The sequence below is a fragment of the Molothrus ater genome, chromosome 5 (assembly GCF_012460135.2).
Source record: "Molothrus ater isolate BHLD 08-10-18 breed brown headed cowbird chromosome 5, BPBGC_Mater_1.1, whole genome shotgun sequence".
Lineage (NCBI taxonomy): Eukaryota > Metazoa > Chordata > Aves > Passeriformes > Icteridae > Molothrus > Molothrus ater.
In genome coordinates this window covers 53352018-53375446 of record NC_050482.2, presented here as the reverse complement: position 1 = coordinate 53375446, position 23429 = coordinate 53352018, and the positions used below count along the sequence as shown (strand labels likewise).

General features: G+C 38.5%; 1 protein-coding gene across 1 annotated transcript in view; it reads left to right on the top strand.

Annotated features, from left to right (window-relative positions):
* POLR3B (RNA polymerase III subunit B) overlaps positions 1–22947 on the top strand; it is a 71804-nt gene extending 48857 nt beyond the window's left edge. The window contains exons 24-28 of the mRNA XM_054514916.1: positions 9366–9469; positions 10358–10524; positions 12826–12939; positions 17993–18166; positions 22293–22947. Of these exons, the coding sequence (XP_054370891.1) occupies positions 9366–9469; positions 10358–10524; positions 12826–12939; positions 17993–18166; positions 22293–22422 (689 nt within the window). The 3' untranslated portion in view covers positions 22423–22947. The remainder of the gene's footprint in view (positions 1–9365; positions 9470–10357; positions 10525–12825; positions 12940–17992; positions 18167–22292) is intronic.
* Positions 22948–23429: the final 482 nt, after the last annotated feature.

Below are 23429 nucleotides of genomic sequence, written 5' to 3'. Positions count from 1 at the left end.
AGCAAATCAGGAACACAACTAGGGGTGCACCAGCAAAGAGCAGAAAGAAAGGAAATGTTTTTAAAAATACACCTGGGACATGATCTGGAGCAGCTCTGGATCTTCAGACCAAAACTTGAAAGTGAGTGCCCACTTGGAAGCTGCTTGCTGTCATGTAGTTCTTAAGTTTTAATGTTACTTGGAAAATGAAAATCAGGGACCTACCTTTATATCTGCTGAAAAACAGCAGTGAACTCCCTTGACCTGAATACAAAAAAATATGAGTATCAGATCATCCTCTGAATCTCAAAGAGTTGGAAGGTATGCAAAAGGTGTTAAGAAAGAAGTAACTGAAAACAGCCTGACTGTAACCAACTTAAAAGCATGTTTTGTTCCTATTGGTGTCAGTTTGGGACAGGTTTTGACATGTTCTCATCATTCTATACACTTGGAAAATCAAGATTCGTAGTATTTGAAGCATGACCTTCTGTGTTAGTGTATGTGCCATGCAATTACCTGAGTTTTGTAATCTTGTTACATTTTTAGGTCTTGTTTTGGCTTGAGAACATTGCTTGGTCTCTTGTCAGATGTGATGGAAAGGTAAAGATGTTGATGTTACCAAATCCTTTCCATTGCAGCCCATACACCCCTTGCAGTCCTGTCCTAATAACTCCTGGCCAGATATAACTGAAGTGAAATACTGCATCCCTGTCGTGAGATGCAGAGCTAACCACTGTAATTCACATTTCTGTGGTGTCCAGGTTAGGGGATCAGGATATCTACCTACAGCAGACCTGTCGATCAGAAGAGGTAAAATGGGTGCAGAAGGCAGTAGTTGATCACAGTGACAGCTGTTACCAGATACTGCCTCAAGTTTGTGTTATCTATAAGAATAGTCAACCAGCCATTCTCAGTACATCCAGCTCTCTGAAAGATCACCTGTAATTCCTCTGTGTCTTTCCACACACCCACAGAACTGTTTTTTTAATTTTATTTATTATTTATTTATTATTATTATAATTACTCTGTATTTTCAGGAAATACTTCCATTGTTTCTGTTGTTATTAAGGAAGAGAAACTCTTCTGCTAAGCATTGAAATATTTTTCCTGATTGTATTTTCAAGATGGTTTTTGATCTAAAAATACAAAGCTATTCCCACTGAGTTTCCAAGTGATTTGGTAATCAGTACTGTTGAAGGTTTCAAAAAAGTAAAGAAGCAGCATTACGTACTAGACTTTCCTTATAAAACTGAGTGTAGTTCTTGCACTGCAGCCTTATAGGAGAGTTATGATAAGTGAGGGGAGGAAGAGCTTCAGAGGCAACCAGGAGGAGTTGAGTAATTGGAATGTTCAACTGCACCATTCTTTCTTTTCTGAGGGAAGATCCTCCTTCAGGAAGATTTTGTGTAGATTCTCTTTCTAATATTTTTTCAGTCTTATAGACAATGAAGTTGTACAGTGCTTAAAAACTTAGGAGCACTGTTAGAGCAATGACTATTTCTTGATGCAGTTTCAGCTTTGTCTAATTAAACCCTTCTCTTAAGTGGTATGCAGTATTTTAGCAGCAAGTTATTTTATAATAATGCAATCAGTACTGTGCAGGACAAATTTTCTTATTAGAATTTTTAAAAAAAGCTTCCAAATTATATTAAAGAAGCTGCTTGATTAATCATGATAAATATTTATGGGGATTTACTTGAAAAAAATAAGTAGGTTAGCTTTTTCTCCTAGTTTGGGCTATTAATGTGCACCAATTGGAATAGTTGAACAGAATGTAAATGAACTTTTTTTCATATCTCTCCAAAAAATAATAAAAAGAGTGCTCCACAAATGTAGAACCATGGGTGCAAAAGGAAGAATGACAGAAGGAAACAGAATTCTGTCAGGCAGGTTGCAGTATGGGTTCAGGGTGCTGAAGACCTTCCATATGACAAAATGCACATAAGACATCTCATAACATAGAGCAAGCAACTACCTGTGGAAATCCCATGGTATTGAAAAGTAGTATCCTTAAATGCTGTAGTAAACTTTTAGGGCACCCGTAATTACGCCTGGCACTGCATCAGGTTAACAACGGCTGATCACCCTCTATCTGTGCTTGGGACTATAATAATAATAATACTAATAAAAATCCAAACCCATCAATTATTTAGAATGTCACTTTCAGCTTGGTTTTGGAAACATGAGTGGGAACATTGCAACAGTTGTGTTACAGAGTTTGCAGGCATGTGTCTGTAGCTGTCCCATACATCAATCTGTACTAATAATCCCTTGTGATCAGGGGAGTGTGATCATATTCCAAATTACTACATTTTACTAAGACTCATAGCTTCCTGGCAGTAGACCTCTAAGTTCACTGCCCTGTAGTGCATTATAGAAAAAAATGTTACAGTAAACAGGAGAAAGGAGGAATATGGAGAGGATACACTTGATAGATACTAAGGAAAATAACTGACAAGAACAGTACAGTTCACTGTTTTGCAGTTTAACAATACAATGAAGAAGCCAATACTGACAATAGTAGAACTGGCGAAAAGGCATGAAAAGGAAAGGGAAAACCTCCTTTGATAGCTTTTTAACATAACATCTAGTATCATCCTCTGATATCAAACTGGGGAAGGATCAGTCTTATCAGAAAAATATAGACAATCATGAAACAGAAATCATAATACTAACAGTTCAACTTTTTCTATTGAGACAGAATTTTTAATTCTCTTATCTTGGTCTGAATGTACGCAATTGCAACTTCAAGTGTAATTTGTGACTGCTAGCTTTAAGCCTGCCATAGAGCCATTCGAACATATAATCTTAAACGAGCAAGTACCTTGGTTCAGTGAGAAGAAGAAAAAGCATATATCTGTCAGTATTGTCAGTCTTTTTTTGTCGAATATATTTATTTTCTAGAAGGCATGTATGGAGATGACATTTGATTTCATGGAATCGTAGTAGTAGTGGGTTTTAAATAATTAAATATGTGCAAAATAAGAGATTGCACAAACTGTGTCTCAAACTTTTTGATGGTCTTTTTCCTATAGTCCAAATTGATTTGTATTTCCAAGCTCTGCTTTGTAACTGGAGCAGAAGGAAGCAGAGTAAAGGAATTTAAATAAGTGTCTGGGATACAACAGATTAAATCTCACAAACCAGCTTTAGCCTTTTGTTACAGAAAAGCCTTCCATTAAATATGTAAGTAGATTTTGTAGCCCTCTATAATAGCACAGATCTATGTCACTGCCTCTGTATTTGCTGCCTTGTTTGTGTCCTCTCACATGTCAACATGGTATTGGCAAAGGTCACCGCTTCTGGCCTGTCCACCACACGTTCTTTTCACGTGAGTCTGTGTTTTAAGTACACTCCTTCCAAGCTGCCTGTAAAAGGTTGCCTGTCCTTCAAGGCTTCTCAGAAAGAAGTATATAGGGAGAAGGAAAAAAAAAATCCAAACAAATGAGGCCACCAAGTTGTGTTCTGAAAGGCAAATATTTTGCTTTTTTTTCATATTCATCTTCAAACTGGATGTTGCAGTAAGATCTTTGGGACTGGGACTGTCTCTGTAGTCTGTAAAGTTTTTAAGCTTCTAGTGTCTCACAAATAAATCCTCTCTGGTAGTTTTATGTTTATCCTGAACTGCAGGACTTTGTTCTCACTATGTTGCATCATATATTTTCCAGAAGGATAAAAAAAACTTCTTTTGGTTAATTATTTTGTTGTTTTAATCTTGTATTCTTCAAGCAAAGTCACTTTTCAAAGCACAGAAGGCAAAAGGATTGTTAAGCTAAAGAAGCTTCATCTGAGTTCCATACAAAGTAAATTATTATATTTCCAGATTTCCTCTTGCTTCGCTACAAGTCACAATGAGGAAAAAGTTGGGCTCCTTTGATGTGAAAAAAAGCAATATAACACTTCTCTGAAAGAACATTTCTCAGTCTCTCATGTGAAAAAGGATTAACACCTCTAACAAAGGTCCTGTAGATCACAGAACTAAGCAGCAATACTGAACAGTATTCCTGAGGAGTGGAAAAATTGTATTTAAGCAAGAGATTGTTTGAACTGGCAAACAGAAGCTTTTTAATAGCTGAAGATCTAAGATAAAGGATTAAACCTTTCTGAAGTATCTGCACTTAAACAACTCTAAAGACAAGGAAGCAAGTTTAAATTCATTAAAGGTGGTCTTTGTTTTCCTAAATGAACCGTGTTCTTTAGTGTCACAACAAAATCCATTCACTGCATAATAAACTACATAAACATCATGACAATCCCACTCATCTAGCATGGTCTCACCTTGCTTACTTTTTGAAATTTTTAATAGTTTGAGCATCTGCTTTCCTAACTTCATAGTGGAGATCAACTTATCTTTTTCCTTTTAATGGGTACTTGTACAGTACAGATAAGCAGAACATTTAAAATAAAGCGTTAGTTTTAAATGGCTACTTGTGTAATTTCCCCCCATGTTATAAGTCAGAATGAGTACTTTATCTCTAATAGAATGTCATTGGGTTTATAGTAATTAAATGGTTCAAGTGGCATTAAAAAGAATTTGCTCTTAATCAACTGCAGGAATGTCAGATGATTAGTAGTTATTAGGCATCAGGGAAGGTAGGGATTTCTTACCATGTTTTTATCTTCAGGGGTTGAATTTGAGAAAATGTCAGAATGCCACTAAAACTTCCCAGACTGTTTTTTTCTGTGTATTTTAAACAAAACCACTGTTTAGCTTGCTATCTTAAGAAGAAAATTAGAGCATTTTTTATCTCAAGCAGCAAACAGGTAACCTTCTGACCTTTTCAGTAAATCCTCAACTGACCTCCTGAAATTAGCGTGATTTAGCATTTTATGGCATAGAATAAAAATCTCTAATTTTGTTTCCAAATAGTGTATCCTGAACACACATTTTATTAAGCTCTTGACTCATTCAGCCATGTGTATTTTGTAAAGTTCCTATGGTTATTGTTTTACAATAGCTGCTTCCAGAAGCATTGTAAGGGTTTCAATTAATCAGCTCTTTGTGTGCTTCAGACTATGCAAATTTATCACATCAGTCCATTCAGCAGCCATGGGAAAGCAGTGTACAAATTGTATTGTCTTCTAGCACCTCCTCTCATTTAGAGTGATGTTTTTAATAAGAAAACTAATCAAGTTTACTTATGCATTATTTATCTGTTAATTTTAATTCTGTTCTTTACCTCTTATGTCAAATGGGATGTAGCAAGTGATATGATAGATCAGTGAATGATTCAGTATTGAACAAAGGTTATGTGATGCAGCACTTTTTTCTTCTAGACTTCTTTTATGCTTAGTTAGCCAACACAGTATGTAATTAGAGAGTTTTAAAGCAGCTGTGAATTTGTTGTTCAGCCTTACTAATTTTTGCAAATCTGTCACTTGTCCGTAACACACAGCACTATGTTACTGCTACAACTTTGCTTAATTATGTGATGTTGTCTTGTTTCTCAAGAGTATTTCCAAATTCTGGCAAATCTGGCAAAGCTAAAATAGATGTCTTTCAAGTCAGTTTTAGCGCTTTTACCACCGTATCATTAGAGCGAGTAAACAAGCACGTTTAGTAACACGCTTCTTTTTATCTCGCTGATAGAAACTGGTATTGCTGCTGCTTCTATTCATGTCATCTCCTTTGCTCTCTAATGTCCCTCCTGCTGGTGGTAATTAGTTTTCTATATTAGTTGTTTTGACTTATTTGATGATTTTTTTTTTCATTTGGCATGTGTGTGTATAGAAGGCACCTTATCGTAGCCTGGTGAAAAACTTTCCCATAGTGTTGCGTTCTGTCCCTGCCCCCTCCCAGCCGCCCCCTTCCCCCTCTGCACCGAACCGCGCTTTTAGTCAGGCTGTGCTCACGTTTGTCAGCAAACTGTAAAAGCAGCCACAGGAAAGGTACCAGCTCTGGAAACCTGAGTTTCTCCTGATTAGGAAAAGAAACTCAGGCAAAAGTACAGGGATGAGGGGCTCTTTATGCTGTCAGTGCCTTGTGGAGGTACATGGGTTTGAGATGCTGTCAGTATTGATGCTGATAGTGTGTGTGGGGCTGGGGGCCATTGTGCATAGTCAGGGGACTGTCATTTATTGGCTGCCATACAATAGCATTGAAAAACACTGCCCATGGCTGTTTTATACTTGCATGTTAAACCACTGTGGATGTCTGATTTAAGGTTACTCTAATTTAAACTGTTACCCTTGCATTAAGCTGCCATGCTTATTAATCCAGTTTTTTTTCCTTTTTGATATTGTAAAAGAATTTCTTAGCATTTTCACTGATTTTCCTTGTAAGGGGACATTCTAAAATAGATACACAGAAGTTTCTTTTCTAGAATTTAATTTGCTTTTCAAATGAAAAGAAATTAGATGTAGCAAGTTGCTAGGTGCTTTCTTGTTCAAGCACATAACCATCTTGTTAATCCACATTAAATAACAGATTTTGGTTTTTGTTTTGTCTGCAGCCTTTTCTGGTTGTTAGTACTTGATTCTGGTCCCAGATGAGACACCAGAATGTATAGGTGAGAGCTATTCAGTCCCACTGCAATATAGAATTTAGTCTCAAGTTGTATTACTCAATTCCAGATGCAGCATATAAAAATTGTGAGAGGAAGGGAAGTGAATGAAACCAAATTATTCCATGTGTCCTCTATGAATGCTGAGGATCAATTTTCATGTGATGTCTAAATCAGTGACAGTTAAGAAATACCTCTAGTATTTCTTAATAGCCACAGAGCAAAACAGCCTCCTAGTTTGAGTGTGCCTTATTTATGAATATTGTATGAGGTGTAGTTGAGCAGCTCAGTTGTGAAATGCAGTTCATACTTGAACAGAATTTGGAACTTGAGGCTGTTTTAAATTCCTCTCCTTTACTGTTTTATAAGCCAGTTGCAAGTGGTCATTCCACTTAAATGGATTAATTCACTTAGTCACTTTTTTGCAGCTGTTTGCTTGCCTGGTACTGCTCTGCTGCCAAAAAAAAAAAAAAAAAAAAAAAAAAAAAAAAAAAAAGAGTAGTAAATTGAGGAGCTTAAAGTGCAGACCTGCAAGCATTATTCTCCTAAAGAGCTTCTGAAAGCAAGCAATTGCAGAATAAAATCAAGTTTACATTTTGAATTGATTGCAGTTACTTACTTTTAGAAGTAGGATTGTATATAGGAAAGGTATCTTTCAGCTTTTTTAACAGTTGAATGAACTTTCTTAAAACACAGGGTAGGAAGAAGCTTCTCTGTCCTCTAAATACACACAGACATGCTATAGATCTGCTACAGGCTCAGCAACTTATTAAAATACAGAAGCTTAGAACTGAGGCTTTATAGCTTTCCCTTTTTTCTTTTTTCCCTTTTTTTTCTGTCTGTAAAATAGAAACTTTATAAATGGCCTAGTAAGCGTCACATTTCTGGATTCTGTCTAAATATTTTGTTTTTAACTTCTAAGCTCATTATGCTGTCTTTGTGTTAACTTGTATTAAAATCTGTCAGCTATGACTGGTCTCATAACCACAGTCAGCGGACCAGAATAAGTTAATTATTTACTTGTGTCACTAGTGCTCTTCATCTAATGAAATGCACAGCTGTGTTAGATCTGCAGTTGGGTGTGTAGGTCCTATTGTTACACAAGTCAGCGGAGGGTAGAAGCCGCTATGATGGAGAGCCCTCAGTTCTTTCTGCTGTTCTGCCTTTCTGTGTCGATTTCATGGATCTTTTATCATTCACTTTCACACAAAACAAACAACACAGTGGCTGTCTGCTATGGGAACCAGCTTGGCATATAAAAGGTTTTCAGAGCCTAAAGTAATTTTAAGTTAGCTGAGATTTAATTCTTGGCTTACAGGTGCCGTGAAGTCCAGATGCAACCTAATGCTTTCTTAGGTGTTAATGCAAATAAGGCAGAATGTATGCACTATAATACACGTATAACAGAGTATTTATGTATAAAATTTAAGGCAAAAAATAGCTGTGCAAGGAAGAAATAGTGGGTTGGTTTGAGGGGTTTTTTGTTTTGTTGTTGTTTTTTTTTATTTTCAGCAAAAGATTGCTCCTTGGCAGGGAGAGCTGGAAGGATGTTATTGATTTATCACAGTAGAACAATGAAAATTAGTTTCAATAGGTTTAAAAACTAAATACAGCAGCACACACACCCTTGCCCCAGATGGTTTTTTTCTCCTCCCTTCCCCCATACTTACCATTCTCATTCTATTAACTACTGTCCCATACACCTATCCCTGTCTTGCTTGGACAGTGGAAGAGGAGCTCCCTCCTGAGCAGACGCCGATATCCCCCTGTGAACTGGCTGGTCGGGGGATGCCTTTTTAGGGATGTAACCAGTACTCTCTGTCTTCCAGGAGCCCCCTCCACTCCAGGACTGTTCCCAAAGCATGCTCTGCCACAGTTGCAGCAGGCTGGTCTCAAATAGCTTGCAGACTTTTTCAGCTCTAAAGGCTTCTGGAAGAAATTGTCCAGCTGAAACAGTAGCTTTGGTTCAAAGGAGTATGGGCTTAAGCAGCTGCATTTTAACACCTGAATTTGAATGTTAGTTCTCTTGATGGTTTATAGCTGCAGTATGTTGAACTGCAAAATTCACTATAGAAAGTTATAAGGATTGGAAGGAAAATTTTGAGATGCATGATGGATATTTAAAATGAGTTTTCATGTTTCTGTTTATTCTTTCTGCAATATTTTTAGAGTTTGGAGGGTTTTCTTTGTTTTATATCCAATACTGATAGAGACTGAAAAAAGCTTCCAGAACTTTTAAAGGGACAGGTTGTGTTCACGGACTGACAAAATAAAAGCAGCCTGTGGAGTGGATTGCACTTTGTAATTCATTGATAGCTGTCTTTACTCTGCAAACAGATGTTATCTGAAAAAAATCTTTGTTATTTTTTTATTTATTTTCCCCTACTTATCCCTGTCAAAGTCCCATTTGATGTGCTTTTATTGACAGTATTTAGCAAAGATACTTATGATAAATAAAATTAAAATCAATAATTATTCTGTATGTCCAAAGGCATAACCTAAGAGGCCAAATTTCTGATTTTTTTTCTTTCATGAAATTATAGCATCAGCTTTAAAAACTGCGTCTCTCTTGGGATATTCCAGTCTGATTGGACAGAAGCTTTTAGTTGCTTCTGAAAATAGGATCCAAAGCTTTCTCCCCTAATTTGCTAACTCACAAATGACTGTGAGCATTATATAAGGGTATGCTAATTTTGCCAGTCCTGTCACTAGGGCTCTCTTCTAGTCTGCAGGTTGGGAGTACTGGTCATGGTAATGAGTCTGGGTAAAAAGTGATCCATAAGAAAGAGAGGAGGAGGAAAACACTAAAGAAAATCTGGTGATGAGCGTCAGCCCTGCTGGTGGTTTGCTGTTTTGTGAATTGAAATGTTTTCTCTTCTGCAGGGGTGTGTGGACTGATTGTTCCTCAGGAAGACATGCCGTTTTGTGATACAGGAATCTGCCCAGATATCATAATGAACCCTCATGGCTTCCCATCGCGTATGACAGTGAGTGGGGCCGCTCCATTCACACCACACTGTCCCCCAAGAGGGAAAGAGAAGGGGATCAGCCACTAAAGACAAAAAAGCTTTAAGTGTGATTTCACTGAGAATATTCTCCAGTCATCATGCCAGCACTTGCTCTGCTCTGAGTAGTCAGCCCTCTGTTTCACTATTTTGAAACATCCTGCTGTAAAAGGAGCAGGGTTGCAGGCTCTTTGTGCATCATTCCCATTTTGTTCTGTGTCGAGTTAAGAGGGATGCTACTGAATACTTCGCTTGGCGCCTTTTGTGTTTGAAAATTTCTTGTTCTTCTTCCCTATTGCCTGTGCCTACTAATCTGGCTGGGGCAGACTGTGAGGTGAAGGTTGGAGAGGAGCTTCAATTAGATAACCAGATGTGCAAAACTTCTTAAATTATACACACCTCCCTGGAACTGAGGCGAGTCTTGCACCTGTGCTGCAGAGTCACTGCCTGCTAAACACCTCGCTGCCTGGCCTTTTTGTGGGACCTCAGTGCTTCCTTCATACAGCCTCTGATCTTTCTTCCTTTGTTAGCATCTTCCCTTCTATTCCCCCTGCTGCACTGCAGCAAATCAAGTCTCCATGGCTGTTTCCTACAGCAGAAGGCCACACGGATCCTGCCCATTTTTCACATAACTGGAAGTGGAACTGCCTGACTTGGTACCTTAAGGGTGTTCCCAAACCCTGTGATGAGTCCAGTTTTCCCCTTCACACAGGAGTACTCCTGGCTCTTGGGCTGCTTCCACTCCTCCTGTTGCATGCAATAGCCCAGGCTGCCCTCTGGGACACTTTCTCTGATTAACTTGTGCTGTGAGCAATCCAGCAATTTGCTTGTCCCAATGACCAGGCTGCTAACTCTGCTTTTCTTTGACAGGTAGGAAAGTTGATTGAACTCCTGGCTGGAAAGGCTGGGGTGCTCGATGGCAGATTTCACTATGGAACAGCTTTTGGCGGCAGTAAAGTTAAGGATGTGTGTGAAGATCTTATTCGCCATGGTTATAACTACCTAGGGAAGGACTATGTAACATCTGGGATCACTGGGTAAGAATCTGCTCTTTAGATTTAGGTGTTTCAGGAGAGTGGGGAAATCCTGTTGAGGCACATCTGAAAAATCTTCTCATGTCTCAGAGCTCAGGAACTTTCTCTTGTTTGAAAACTGCTCTGTGAGATTGAGAAAAGAGGCTGAAGAGTAGTGTGCATTTTGTTTTTTTTTTTCTTAGAAACATTTTGTGGTTCCACATTTTAAAAGTTGCTAGTGTATGTGTGGCTGTAATGGGAATGGCCCTTGTGAAAATTTCTCAAGTTTTACTGCCTGGCAAAAAAAAAAATGCTAAAAACAAGGCTTTCTTGTTGAGAGACAGGAAAAATTTCATATTTCTGTCAACAGAAAGTCTTGCATATGCTTGAAATCAGATAAGCATTTTCATGTTGACTTTAATAGTACTCTAAATATGGATTTGGAGGCAAGCATCTGTTCTTGGGAATATTTTGTGTGTGCTCTTTTTTCCTTTCTCCTTTTTTTTTTTTTCTTTCGATTACACAATGTTTCAGTCTGGCATAATACTCTAATCTGCAAACTTCCTGCTGTGTTGATCAGACTGGCTTCTGAGACACAGAGTTCAAAGAACATAAGATAGTTTAGGAACAGGAAAAGGCCATATGGCTTCACATGCCTGCCCTTCCAAAATGTATCTTAATCCTACCTTCCTGCTATTTTTATTATCCTTCCAGTCCCCTTCTTCTCAAGAAGCAAGTTTAGGTCTCTCTTGCAAGTTTTTTTAATATACTTTTTATTTTAATTGCCTTTCCTACCAACTTATTCCATATGTTGCTTCTCTTTTTGTTTCAGAGATACAATTTTATTTTCGTTATTCACTCCATATTCCATAAATTGTATATCAAGTATCCTGGTGCTTGAAACACTTCCTGTTTGTATATCATGGTAGCTTTTAAAAAAATCTGACTAATCATGTTTCCTAGGGAGAATAAAATCATCTAGCTGTAAAAATCCTCTGTCCCCAAACTTCAACTTTGATGGGCCCTATTTAGAGACTTTGTTTAAGGATACTGATACTTTTTTCCAAGCAAATTACAGAGGCTTAATCTGTTTATTATGAAACTTGAAGGCAAATTTCATAAGAATGTGAAAGTTTGCGCATTTCAAATGTCTAATGAAGTTTTATTATTTTCTTCAATAGCAACTTTTGGAATAACACTGCATAATGTCAGTAATGACTCTGAAAGGGTATAATACTGTTGTCTACTGATTGTTTTTACATTGCATTTTACCTTTTTTTTTTCTTTTCCCTCAAACAAGTTGTGGCCATGTTGAGTCAGTCAGTGTTAACTCTGGTCATTCTTAGTGCTGTAGGTGGTAGCTGGGTGAAGGTGGTAGCTGGGAAATGACTGAGTGCTTTTCACTGGTTGCTTTCTGATCCTTAGGTGCTTACACTCTTCTTAGAGTTAGGGGTATTTTAAACACAGAAATCTTTAGCCATTCTCCAGCTCACAGAATGGAGTAACACCCTCTGTACTGCTTGCAGATGTTCTCAAGCTGATGAAAGTGCCTAAATACAGTTCTCAAGAGCCCTTTACCCAGCTCATCTGAGCCCCCAGGGCCAGCCAGGGCAGCAGTCTTTGTTCCTTGGATGCAGCTGCTGGGCAGTGCTGCCAGGGCAGCTGTGCTGATGCACAGCCACTTAAGGAGGGCTTTCACCCACCTGGGCCTTGGGTTGTGCCTCAGGGTGTTGTGTAGGGAGAATAAGTGGATGAGGACACTGTCAGGCTCACAGTGTGCCAGGGCTAAGTGATTCTTGCAAATACAAATTCTTAAAATGCTCCTACAAAAAGGATGTTTTGAGCATTTATGCTGGATGTATTTGCTTACATATATGCTTACCTTTATGAAGGAATGTAAACAGAAATACCCTTAGTCACTCTTCAGAGTCTGAGACATTTACCATCCTTCCTGGCTATTGATGACACTGTTGAAACACTCCTGTATAGATACACAGAGGAGGGGCTTATCATGTTACAGCTGACACAGGTACCTGCAGCTGTAGCAGCATGTCTGCACAACATAAGACCAGAGTTCAGGAGCTTGTTCCTTGCTGCAGTGGAGACAGCAGCATGGTGGTGTTGGCAGTATACTGCCTCTGTGTTCAGAAGATTTCCCTGAAAGAGGTTTCAGACTGGTTGCCCAGAAAGCCCAAACACATTTTTCTAGGATTCATTATTTTCAAATTGTTTCATATTTCTCCTGTACATGACACCCTTGCCTCTCTTAAGGTAGATGTGTGCTAACTGTGGTTGTCAGTTTTGCTTTGCTTTTTATTCTTTCAGGGAGCCTTTGGAAGCATATATCTATTTTGGTCCCGTGTATTACCAGAAACTGAAGCACATGGTGTTGGATAAAATGCATGCAAGAGCTCGAGGACCCAGAGCAGTGCTCACCAGGTATTATTACAAGCTGAGTACAAAATTCTTGTGTATGTGCAGAAGTATGCCCAGATGACTGATTGCTATAAAACTGAGCCTTTTTACCTTGTGGTGCTTTGCATGAAATGCTCTGAACTGTTATTACATTGTTGCAGACTAAAAACTCTTGACAGTAGACTTGTTCTGAAGGTTCAGGTGTGCTCTATGTGGTTCAAAACTTGAGTTTGCTTCTCAAACTACTGCTAGCAGCTGGTAAAAACATCATCTCTGATTGACCGTACACACTGTGGGCCCTTCCTGTCAAATTGCTCATATCATAGGTATTTTAAGAGGTTTGTTTGGTATTTTAGCTCATATTGTAGGTATTTTTCTTTAACAAAATCAGTTATGAGTAGAAGGAAGACATTTTAAAGTATGATCTAATATTTCAACATACTTTTGAGAAACCATTTGGGGAAATTGAAGCCTCCTGGCTTACTGGTGCTACTTACTTTTTCTCCTTAAAGCCAAGGTCTGTGTCTCCTTGCACTCATGTTCAAAGTTTCTGATATTCTTTGCTCACGAAAGAGTTTACTGGCACAGGCTTTGCTTTGGGGATGCTTCTAAGGTATCATTTAGTTCACCTCTCTCCATCACAATACGATTATTTACTGAAACTTGCCAGAAAATTAAATTCCAGCTCATCTTAGAAGATTATTCCAAATGTCTTTTGCCAGTCTCTCTGGGCTATTATGTCGACCCTTATACCTCACCTCCTGCATGGTGGCACCTTTTTTTTTGACCAGTCAAAACTTGTACTTATTCTGACTGTAGGAATCTTTGTAGTGTTTGTAAGATGTAAGCACAGGCATGTTTATCCCTTACTCTTCCCTATAACAAGTATGATTTGTATTCTTTAATTCTTCGTTTATTTTTATGCCCCTGATCATGTGAGGATCCACCACTCTTGCTTTGCCTGGCTGCACAACAGCTCTTAGTAAAGTGCAGCTTCTACCTATTGATGTGCTGTTAGAGAAAGGAAGGGCAGGTCTCTGCTATACTGGATACAGAGGTGTCTTCCTCTTTGGCTTTTCATTGCTTATTTTCTATGCCTTTTTGCTTTCCAACCTCACACTGTCTATAGGACAAACTTGTGCTTTCCGTGGAAATAAATGCCAGTGGTTGAACTGGGAAAGAAATCGTGAAAAGATTTTGTAACTCTTGTCTGAACTTTTTCATCAACCACATTGAGAAAAGGAGGTGTAGCACAACCACAGCCGCTTGCCTATATGAACATAAATGATATTCCCAAATAATAGGCTGTCTGTCCTATTTTCTGTTCTTCAATGTGTTAAGCATTATATTGGTCCTTCACATGAAAGTGAAAACTCTGTCTTAGCTAACAGTACACAGGATTTACTGGAACTCCTGGCTTACCCAAATCCTTTGATCTGCCTTTGTATTGCCTCCCCAACTTCTCAGCTGTTCAGAGACACTGAATTTAAGTGAAACCTTAGTACCAGGACAATGTAATGTTTATATGTAAAGATGAAGTTTGTGTGATTTCCCCCATCATTTCCATTCTGCAAATTCGTTGTTCAGTCAGTAGCATCATACTATTTAACTAGGGCTCCTTATTTGACTTTCAGGAAAGCTAGTGGATGTTCAGTTTATGCTGCCTCTTGACTAGTCTTTCAGGAATTTTCTTTTTTCTCCTGAAATAATTACACATTTGTTACTGCCATTGCCTCTGCTGAGAGAGTCGGCATTGCCAGCTTTCGTATTCGCTATTGTTTTATCATCCATTGCACTTCCTGGAGAGTAGATTGCATCTAACATTCTTTTTTGATTTTAAAAGTAATCCTGTAACCGCTTCCAACGTGGAGTTTGGCTGTCATTGTCTTGAAATGCATTTTTTTATATATCAAATGTACCCTAAGTGACAGAGCAAAGCTGTATTTCCATCTGGAATGAGGCAGCTTCTTGATCATCACTGATTCTAGCTATTGTTCTGATTAAAACAAGACTTTGAAAAATTGCTAAGCAGCACTCTTTGTCAACCATGGTCAAACCCACCAGGATGTTGCCCTCTGGACTAGTACTGGAAGTGAAATGCAATCCTTCATTTCAATGCCATGGGTAGTTGACAATGTATAAGACAGTTCTATATGTGGTGTTGCTCAGATATCCAGTCCTGCTGAATCTTTTTAATAGAAAACCTGCTTTTAATTTTTCTTACAAGAGAGCAGTGTAAGCTTTCTGCATGCAGAGTTGTTTTGATGGACATTGTCAGAGCTGCCACCTCTGTGTCTTTGGACATGTCAGATGTGCCAGGTCCTGTTGTGCTGCAGGGGAGCAATGGGACAAACAACGCTCGGGGCTCCCCTCTGTGCTCTGGGGCTCTGCGAGCATGGGATGCCCTCCTCCTTCAAGCAGGGTTTTTAGGTAATGTTCCACTTCTTGGAGATCAGTGTTTCAGCAAACAACTCCATTCAAACTAGTCACTTGTTCTCCCTAGCAGGCACAAAGGAGATCTGAGACCATGAAGGCAGACTTATTTCCCCCACTGGCCAGTGAAACAAAGTAGAAGACCGTTCAGCTGAACCCGCTGTTCTTGCAGAAAATGCAGAATAAATGTCAATAAATTCTTAATGTGCTTAAAAACACTGAAGTTAATTGTTTTATGCTTTTTTTGTTCTAAAAGCAACAGTTGTATTGAGTGAAGATCACTTTTTTATTTAAAGCATCACTGCATTTTATTTAGCATTTGAGGATTTTAGGAACTTACATATTTCCTTAATATTAAAAATATCTCTTCTTCTTGATATTCCCAATCTTGTTTTCAAGAGTCTGCTTTGTTTTCTGATGTTATATTTAGAATAAAGAAAGAAGTTAGTCACCCAGGGCAACAGCTGCAGTGTACATGTGTATAGTGGGAAAGGGGAAGCACAGATGCTTTATAAGTACCGTTTTAACATTTTAAACAACTTTTTATATGAAGAATTTTAAAACTTGTGTGAGCTGGAAGAATAATCTGATAATCTTAGGAAGCAGAAGATAGACTCATTTCAAAGTTCAATATTCAATCTCAATATTGAAATTTTTGGTACCTTAGAGAAGACTACTTTTTAGGTAGGTGGAATTTTGTTTTGTTTTCTTTCAATGAGGTCAGAGACAGTGGGAGTGAAATTTGACAGCTAAAGGTTCAAGTTGGATTTTTTTTTTTATTTAGGGAGCTTTTTGTAATTTTTTAAATGGAATTTCATCTGCCTTGAAAATGTTCACCCTGGATCTGTTGGAAGACCTATGGCATATCTAGGCATGGCGTTGAGGCCCCATACTACTTCCAGAGGTTTTATCTTGCCATAATTGGGGTGAGACTTTATTTGGGCTCACATTTCTAAAACTATTTTATCCTGAACAACACCACCAGGTGAAACTGCTGAAAGCAGACTAGTGTATTAAATAATATTACAGAAGTCAGTTCATAAAAACAGCTCGGGCACTTCTAACACCATAGCAAATAACTGGTTCCTTGGAGGTCCAAACTGCTTTTAAAGTCTGCCTCTTGGCACTTCACAAGAGAAAATGCATTCACCACAGGGTTAGCCTTTAAAACAGCATCTGAACAGTGATGGTGCCATCATCTGGGGAGGGGGCCCTGGGGAGTTTAATCAGGATGTAAACAACTTCTATCCATTCTCCCAACAGTGGGAAAAATGGAAGGTTATATGAATGAAAAGGACAATTTGAATTACAAGCAGATTCGTTTTAAGGTTCCACTGTGGTCAGAGTAAGAGAAACTACTTGCCCCTAAAAACAAATACAACTTGCATCTTTAAAAGGTATTTTGGTCTGGTAATTAGGCTTAGTTTTTACATGTTACAAAAGATTATTAGATGTTGAAGGCTTTTATAAAATCTTTCCCGTGATTTGCAGCAAGTTGGCAAAATCTTATTTTTATTATCTTTAGTAAGCTTAAAAAATTCAGTTGCTAGAAATAATAGAAACAAAATATACTCCAAAAGTAATGGGCCAGATATGTCATTGCATATTTTATGTGGATTACACTGCTACAAGTGTCAGAAACAGCACATAAACATGAGGTTCAGGGAGCAGTGAAGCTCAGTAACTTCTTTTAAATTCCTTCTCTTTGCCATCACGTTTCAGGGAATATACTAAGATGGAAATACTCATTAAAATGCATACAGTATATTAGGGCTGTAGGAATTCAGGATTGTTTTTGTTTCATAGTTTGCTCTGATATTTGCAACCTACATACTACATCATTGTACTGGTATATGAGAGTAGAACTGATACTATGAACCTGCAGAATGACAAACAAGAGGTTAAAAGTTTTGATTGTCTTATGCAGTCTTAATGTTAGATTATATACAGTACCTTATTTTTTTACTTCAAAATCTTTAATGTATACTTGATTGCTTTATTAAAATTTTCCTCTAGCACCATAAGGACAGGAAGTCTCCTCAGACAATAAATAAAAGTTTGACTTGTGTACAGCAACCTAGAGAACACAAAAATCAGTCTATTAACCATCATACATGAAAAAAATAAACTGGATAAATGTTACTTAAAAAAAAATAGCATTTCAATAATGAGTTAGCAATATATATACTACTCATTTGCTCACTTATTTAGGTGTTCCCTCACAGATCAGAACCATCTTTATTTTAGAAATTAGTTTTAGGTGTAGTTCATCTGAAGCATTAGGTTGACGATCGATTCATTAACTGCTGAAAATCATTTCATTTTGTTGGCTACAAACGATAATGTCTCATCAAGAAAAATGCCGAATCTGTGTCCAGATTGTCTTGGATACTCTTAGACATCTTTATGTTTTCACTTATTCAGCTGCATTCTGAGAGGTAAAGAGCTGTGGCCTGGTGCTGCAGTTGCCACTTAGAGAACTGCATCATATTGCAGGTACAGGAGCAACACATTTGTGAGATCAGCAGTTCTGGTTTGTAATGTCCATCAACCCTGTGTTGTTCCTACAGTTTGAAGACAGCCTAGAGTCATAGAATGTATGTTTTGGAGTACTTACTACATTTCTCAAATATTTATTTCAAAGGCAACCCACTGAAGGTCGATCCCGTGACGGTGGTTTACGTCTTGGAGAGATGGAACGAGATTGTTTGATAGGTTATGGAGCCAGCATGCTTTTGTTGGAGAGGCTGATGATTTCAAGTGATGCCTTCGAAGTGGATGTTTGTGGCCAGTGTGGCTTGCTAGGGTACTCTGGATGGTAAGTTGTCAAGTGCCTCTGTGTAACAGAACCTTGCCCTTGATTGCAGTGCTTCTCAGTTTTCAAGAGCTCACAGGCACCAATTAACAATCTCATGCACTTTAATCAAAAAGTTCAAAATTGGCATTTGGGAAAATGGTGACAGGGAATGGTTCTTTATTGTGGTCTGATTGAAATTAGGACTGAATTGAGTGTGTGGTCAATGGGCCAGGGATCTCTCCTGTTGTGGGGGCACAGGTGTTCTCTTCCACAGCTAGGCTGTTCCCTTCAGTCTATCTGCTGACCTTCCATTCCAATGCTGACCTTCTGTCCCACCCTTGCAAGGGACTACTAAGCACCCAATCCCATATATCATCTGTATTTTGAAACAGGGAGGAGAGCAGTGTCAATGTACTTCATGGTTCTGCCAGCAGAAATGAGGGTACTGGCTGGGCTACTAACACATCTTCCTGCTGTAATGCCATGTTGAACCTCACAAGGCTGAAGAGTGAGAGTGGGCACAGAAGAATAGGAGAAGAAAGCAATATCTACTGCTTTCTTGTTCTCTAGCTACAGTGTTCATAATCCCATGCATTTGGTTTTCTTTGGCTGTTCCCCTCCCAAATGCCTTTTGCTTTGTAATCTTGTGAAACAAGGAGTTCCTTCTCAAAGCATCAGGCAAGTGCACTGATCCCATGTTGGAGCTTGAGAGACAAGCAGCTGCCTTGTGGAAAGCCTGTTTGGAAATCCAGTAAGCTTCTGCCTGAATGCCTTGTCTCTAGGAAACTTCTCTCTAGACTGGCTAATGGTCTTGCTGGTTTACTCTGAGACCTAACACAGTACTGAGCTGGTCTCCTGAAAACAAACTGGTTTTTAATGTAGGGGAAGCATAAAACTAAATGAAAAAGCTGTGTGTAACTCACCACGTGTAACTGGGTTTTGCTTAACTGTCTCTTCTCTCCAGCAATTTTGAGATGTTAGATTTAAAGTTGTGTTGTAGCATGCTGAAAATACCCACTCTTATTGGAAGATAAACAAACTTCTCTTTATAGTCTTAGAGGTCTCTGAGGGAGATGTTTTGCTTTGACCTGGTTTTGTTTTAGGCAAGCAGAAAACAGACTTGTGAGACCAATAGGAGTTTGAGATACGATGTTCTTGCAAGGTTTGCAAAAACAGGTGACCTGAAATCCCATGACTAAGGGAAAAAAAAATAAATGGTGCACATTCAAGTTAAAAGGTACTCTAATATTTATGTTGGGAAAAGATAGAGAACTAAAAGGAGGAGGAGAAAGGTTAATTTCTAAAAAATTAATAATTTTTTAGAAAAAAAAAACACACTTGGAAACTTAAGATGTCTTGGTTATCAGCATTAATTTAATGGGAGGAAAAGGAAATTGGACTTAATTCACTTCAGTGTCTCAAGTGTGATTTTTCTATGATGTAATGAAGGAGGAAATTAAGGTGTATTCTCAGTTTGTAGATGTGTAAAGGTGACAGCTACTGTTTCTGCCCTTGGTCAGACCTTTCTTCTGAAGCATGTGGCTTCTGGCCAGAAACCAAGCACCACCTTTGCTCACAGCAGCAGCTGCTCTGCTCGTGGGGAAGCAGATGTTCAGACAGAGGTGGGTAAACACATGTAATCCAGAGGAGAGATGAGCCCTTCTCTGGGCATCCTAGAATTGGTGATTTTCAGCTAGGCATGGTCCTGCTGGCTCTTGTGCCATAACCCTTTTTGAAAGTCCTATTTTTCTTGAGGGTGTGTTCAGTGTACGTAAGAGGGGAGGCCTTTTTTCTGACCCAGGTCTCTCAAAACTACTGCAGTGCAAATAACAATTGTATGAAGTAATGTGAAAGGAAGGACATGCCATAAGCCAAAGAAACAACCACTTCTAACTGTGTAAAGCATTGCCCTTAAAAAAATCTCACATGCAGATGTAGCTCAATTATTTTTTCAATAAGACCTTGACTTTTAGAGCAGTCCTTGAAGATTTTCACAGTCCATAGAAAGTGGAAGTACCTTGAAGAAAATTAGGCATTTGAACTTTAGAAGTAATACATTTTATTTTTAAGGTGTTGCTAATACAATTAATTTTTTGAAGTTCGTAGCAAAGTTAACTAACTCCTTAAATAATTGTGAAAGAAGCTACTGTCTCAGACAGAGCCAGACATTCTTGCAATCTGATTCTGTGAAAAGCTGTCTGATGTGTGAGGGTAATCAATAAGAGAGCTTCTGCTGAATTTTATGCTGTGTCTACCAATATCTGAGGTAAGTGGCCCTATAATGAGCATCACAGTAGAGACGAAGTCATTATGAGAAACTTCCAAATGGGCCTTTTCAGTGACTCAGGCATTAATAAGACATTGCTGCAAGAAACCTTTTAGAAACATTGTTTGTGGCTGGCATTAAGGGCACTTGTCTTATGGAAGATGAGCCCTTCCTCTCAGATAAGTACTAGCCCCTGGGTATGTTTTTCTGCAAGATAGCAACAGCAGATCAGTGTTGGGGCCTGAACTGGTATTTTCACAGGGGAGGAGGACTCTTGTGGCAGTGATAGAATTTGTCCCTGTTAAAAATGTGGTTGAAACTTACTATGATTTACATGGGTTTATGCAGATTTTCCAGCTGAGCTGTTGGAAAGGTACTTAGGAGCAGAACTGCACTGAATACCATGAGCAAAATTTGGTCCTTTTTTGATGATAATTTATTCTGATCTCTCAAGTATTTGCATTTTAAACTGTACATGAAGAAAAATTTTATTTCTGGTCCAGATCCAGCCTTGAATGGTATAGTTGCCTTTTTCTGACCAGTTTAGTGTCAATTCTAATACTAAATGGTCTTTAATGTACTTGTTTCTGTGATCTCTGTTTGACGGAGTTTTGTGCTTACTGCGCCTTTCTGGGTGGTCCCCATCGAGTACAAAGCAGGCCCAGAATGGCGTAGGTTTGAGCCTGGTGCAGTGAGTAGTCTCTGCTCCTCAGTCCCTAGGAGGTGTAATCAGATGCCAGACGTGTGCTTATAGCAGAGAAGTTGTGTCTCATCAGGCTTCCAGGGCTGCAAGGAATTCTATCTCTCCTATAGAAAGCAATTGCTTGCTTGCCATTGCTGGAGAACAGCTCCCATTGAGGTCACTTCCTCCCACCATAAAATGTACCTATCCCTACAAATAAGGACTAGGGAAGTAGTTATAAACCTGCATTGACTGTGAGCCTTATTCTGTACCATGGAAGCCTGCAGGAGTTTTGCTAATTCCTCCTTAATTGGATCTTCAGACTGTTATGACTTTATGGCAGAAATACAAATTTGAAACACAGGAACAAAAAAACGGAGCTTTGTTAAACCATTAGGAAGTGCTGAGTCACTCTTTGTTCCCAAAGGAGTGGCTTTCTCAACTGTCCAAAACCAGAAAATTTAATATAGAGGAGAATGAAGAAATAGGGAGGTTGGAAATGGGTTTTTATAAGAAATATTTTCTACCACCACTGAATTTGAGTCCAAATACTGTAAAGATGGCTGAGTAGCCTATTTATTCCTTATATAGTCACGGTTATATCTATTTGGCAAAAAATCCCTTTCTCTCTGAATTTTAAGATCATTAGAGCAAAGAGCACAAAGAGTATGTGTTAAAGCAATTTTACTGAGTTTCTGTGATGACTAAAGTTTAAAGATCTAAGATGAGAAGGGCCTCTTTTCTGGAAAGTGCAATGATTTGAGACATTATAGGGTGAAATTGCATATTAAAAACCTCCTTTCTTCCTGACTCTTCTTTTTGTGACATACATGTAGCATGGAAATTGGACCGTTAACCATTTTTTCAGAAGCACTTGGCTTTGTTCACCTCCTTTCTGTCACTGTGCAGTGCTGAATTTGTTGACATTTATGTGAGTGCTGAAGAAGCAGAAGTCAGTCCTGTTAGGTCCGGAGCACTGAGTGATTGCCCTCCTAGAAAAGTGCAGGTTTAACATTAAGTTCCTATTGATTATTTAAGGACTTTAAAACTATGACTTAAGCACTAAAATGTGTCTCAAGCATTTGGTGTTTCTAGGACTGTGGAGAGTGTTTAAATGTAGATGGATAAAACAACAGTGGCAATTCGGTTTTTTCAGCAGAAGTTATTGACCAACTCTTAATTTTTGTTTGTTTCCCTAGGTGCCACTACTGCAAATCTTCATGTCATGTGTCTTCTCTGCGCATACCTTATGCCTGTAAACTCTTATTCCAAGAGCTGCAGTCCATGAACATCATACCTAGGCTAAAACTTGCTAAGTACAATGAATGAACAAGATGAAAAAGACCCCAAAAAAGTACCTTAAGGAATTATATGAAAATCCAGCATATCTCACTGGGAGTTTTTTTGGTTAACAGGAATAAACTCTAAAATCTGAATGAAGGGAGGTGCAAGACAGTAGGAAATCTTTCTTACATATCCTCCTTGTGTTTAAACTGACATGGATGAGTCTGTCGGTGAAATACACCAGGAGCAGTTCTGAAGCCTTGATTAGTCATGAACAGGACATGTGGGAAATGAGGAGTAAGGCCATGGTCCAGCAAAGCACTTGGATCACTTCAAAAAATCCCATGCTTGTGTTTGAAAAGGTCTTTGCTGGGCTAGTCATAAGCAGAGCTAAATACACATCTTATTCATAGAGGTTAAAAATGTTTTCCAAACCATTGTAATAAATGTTTTAAATAATACTGGCTGAATATGTTGACAGTTGTGTAAGGATGGTAAGGTGTTAAAATGTCTAAACTATTTTCTGTTCCTAAAGCATGTTCATTAAAGTGTTAAAATTTTCTAAAATAATGTCAGTGTTAGAGAAGTGGAAGTACTTTCTCAAGGGCTTGAGATCAGACATTTTGAGTGAGATTTCAACATGCAGGTGCATTTGTGTGCCAGCAGTGGTGTGCTTGTACAAGGTAGTATGTTGTCAACTAAATGTATGCAGTTTCCATGAAGTTCAGGGGAGGAGGTAACTGCATATGTAGCAAGTGCATGATACAGCACACAGATATCCATTCCATTCCTACTGATGGTAGCAGATCTGATAATACACTGGCTCAAAGTCCTGAAAAGACTGGCTGCAAACACTAGGTAATGATCATTACCTAGTGTGCTGTCATAGGACTCTAGAACTCTTTTTAAAATATTAACATAGCAAAAACATTTTAAGAACAAAACAAAACGGAACCTATGAAGAACAACAAATCCTTCTCTGACAGTGAAGCAGGTTTGAATGACCTGAAAGGATTTAGAAGGGGAACAGCTGGATTGTTTTCATGAGGTCT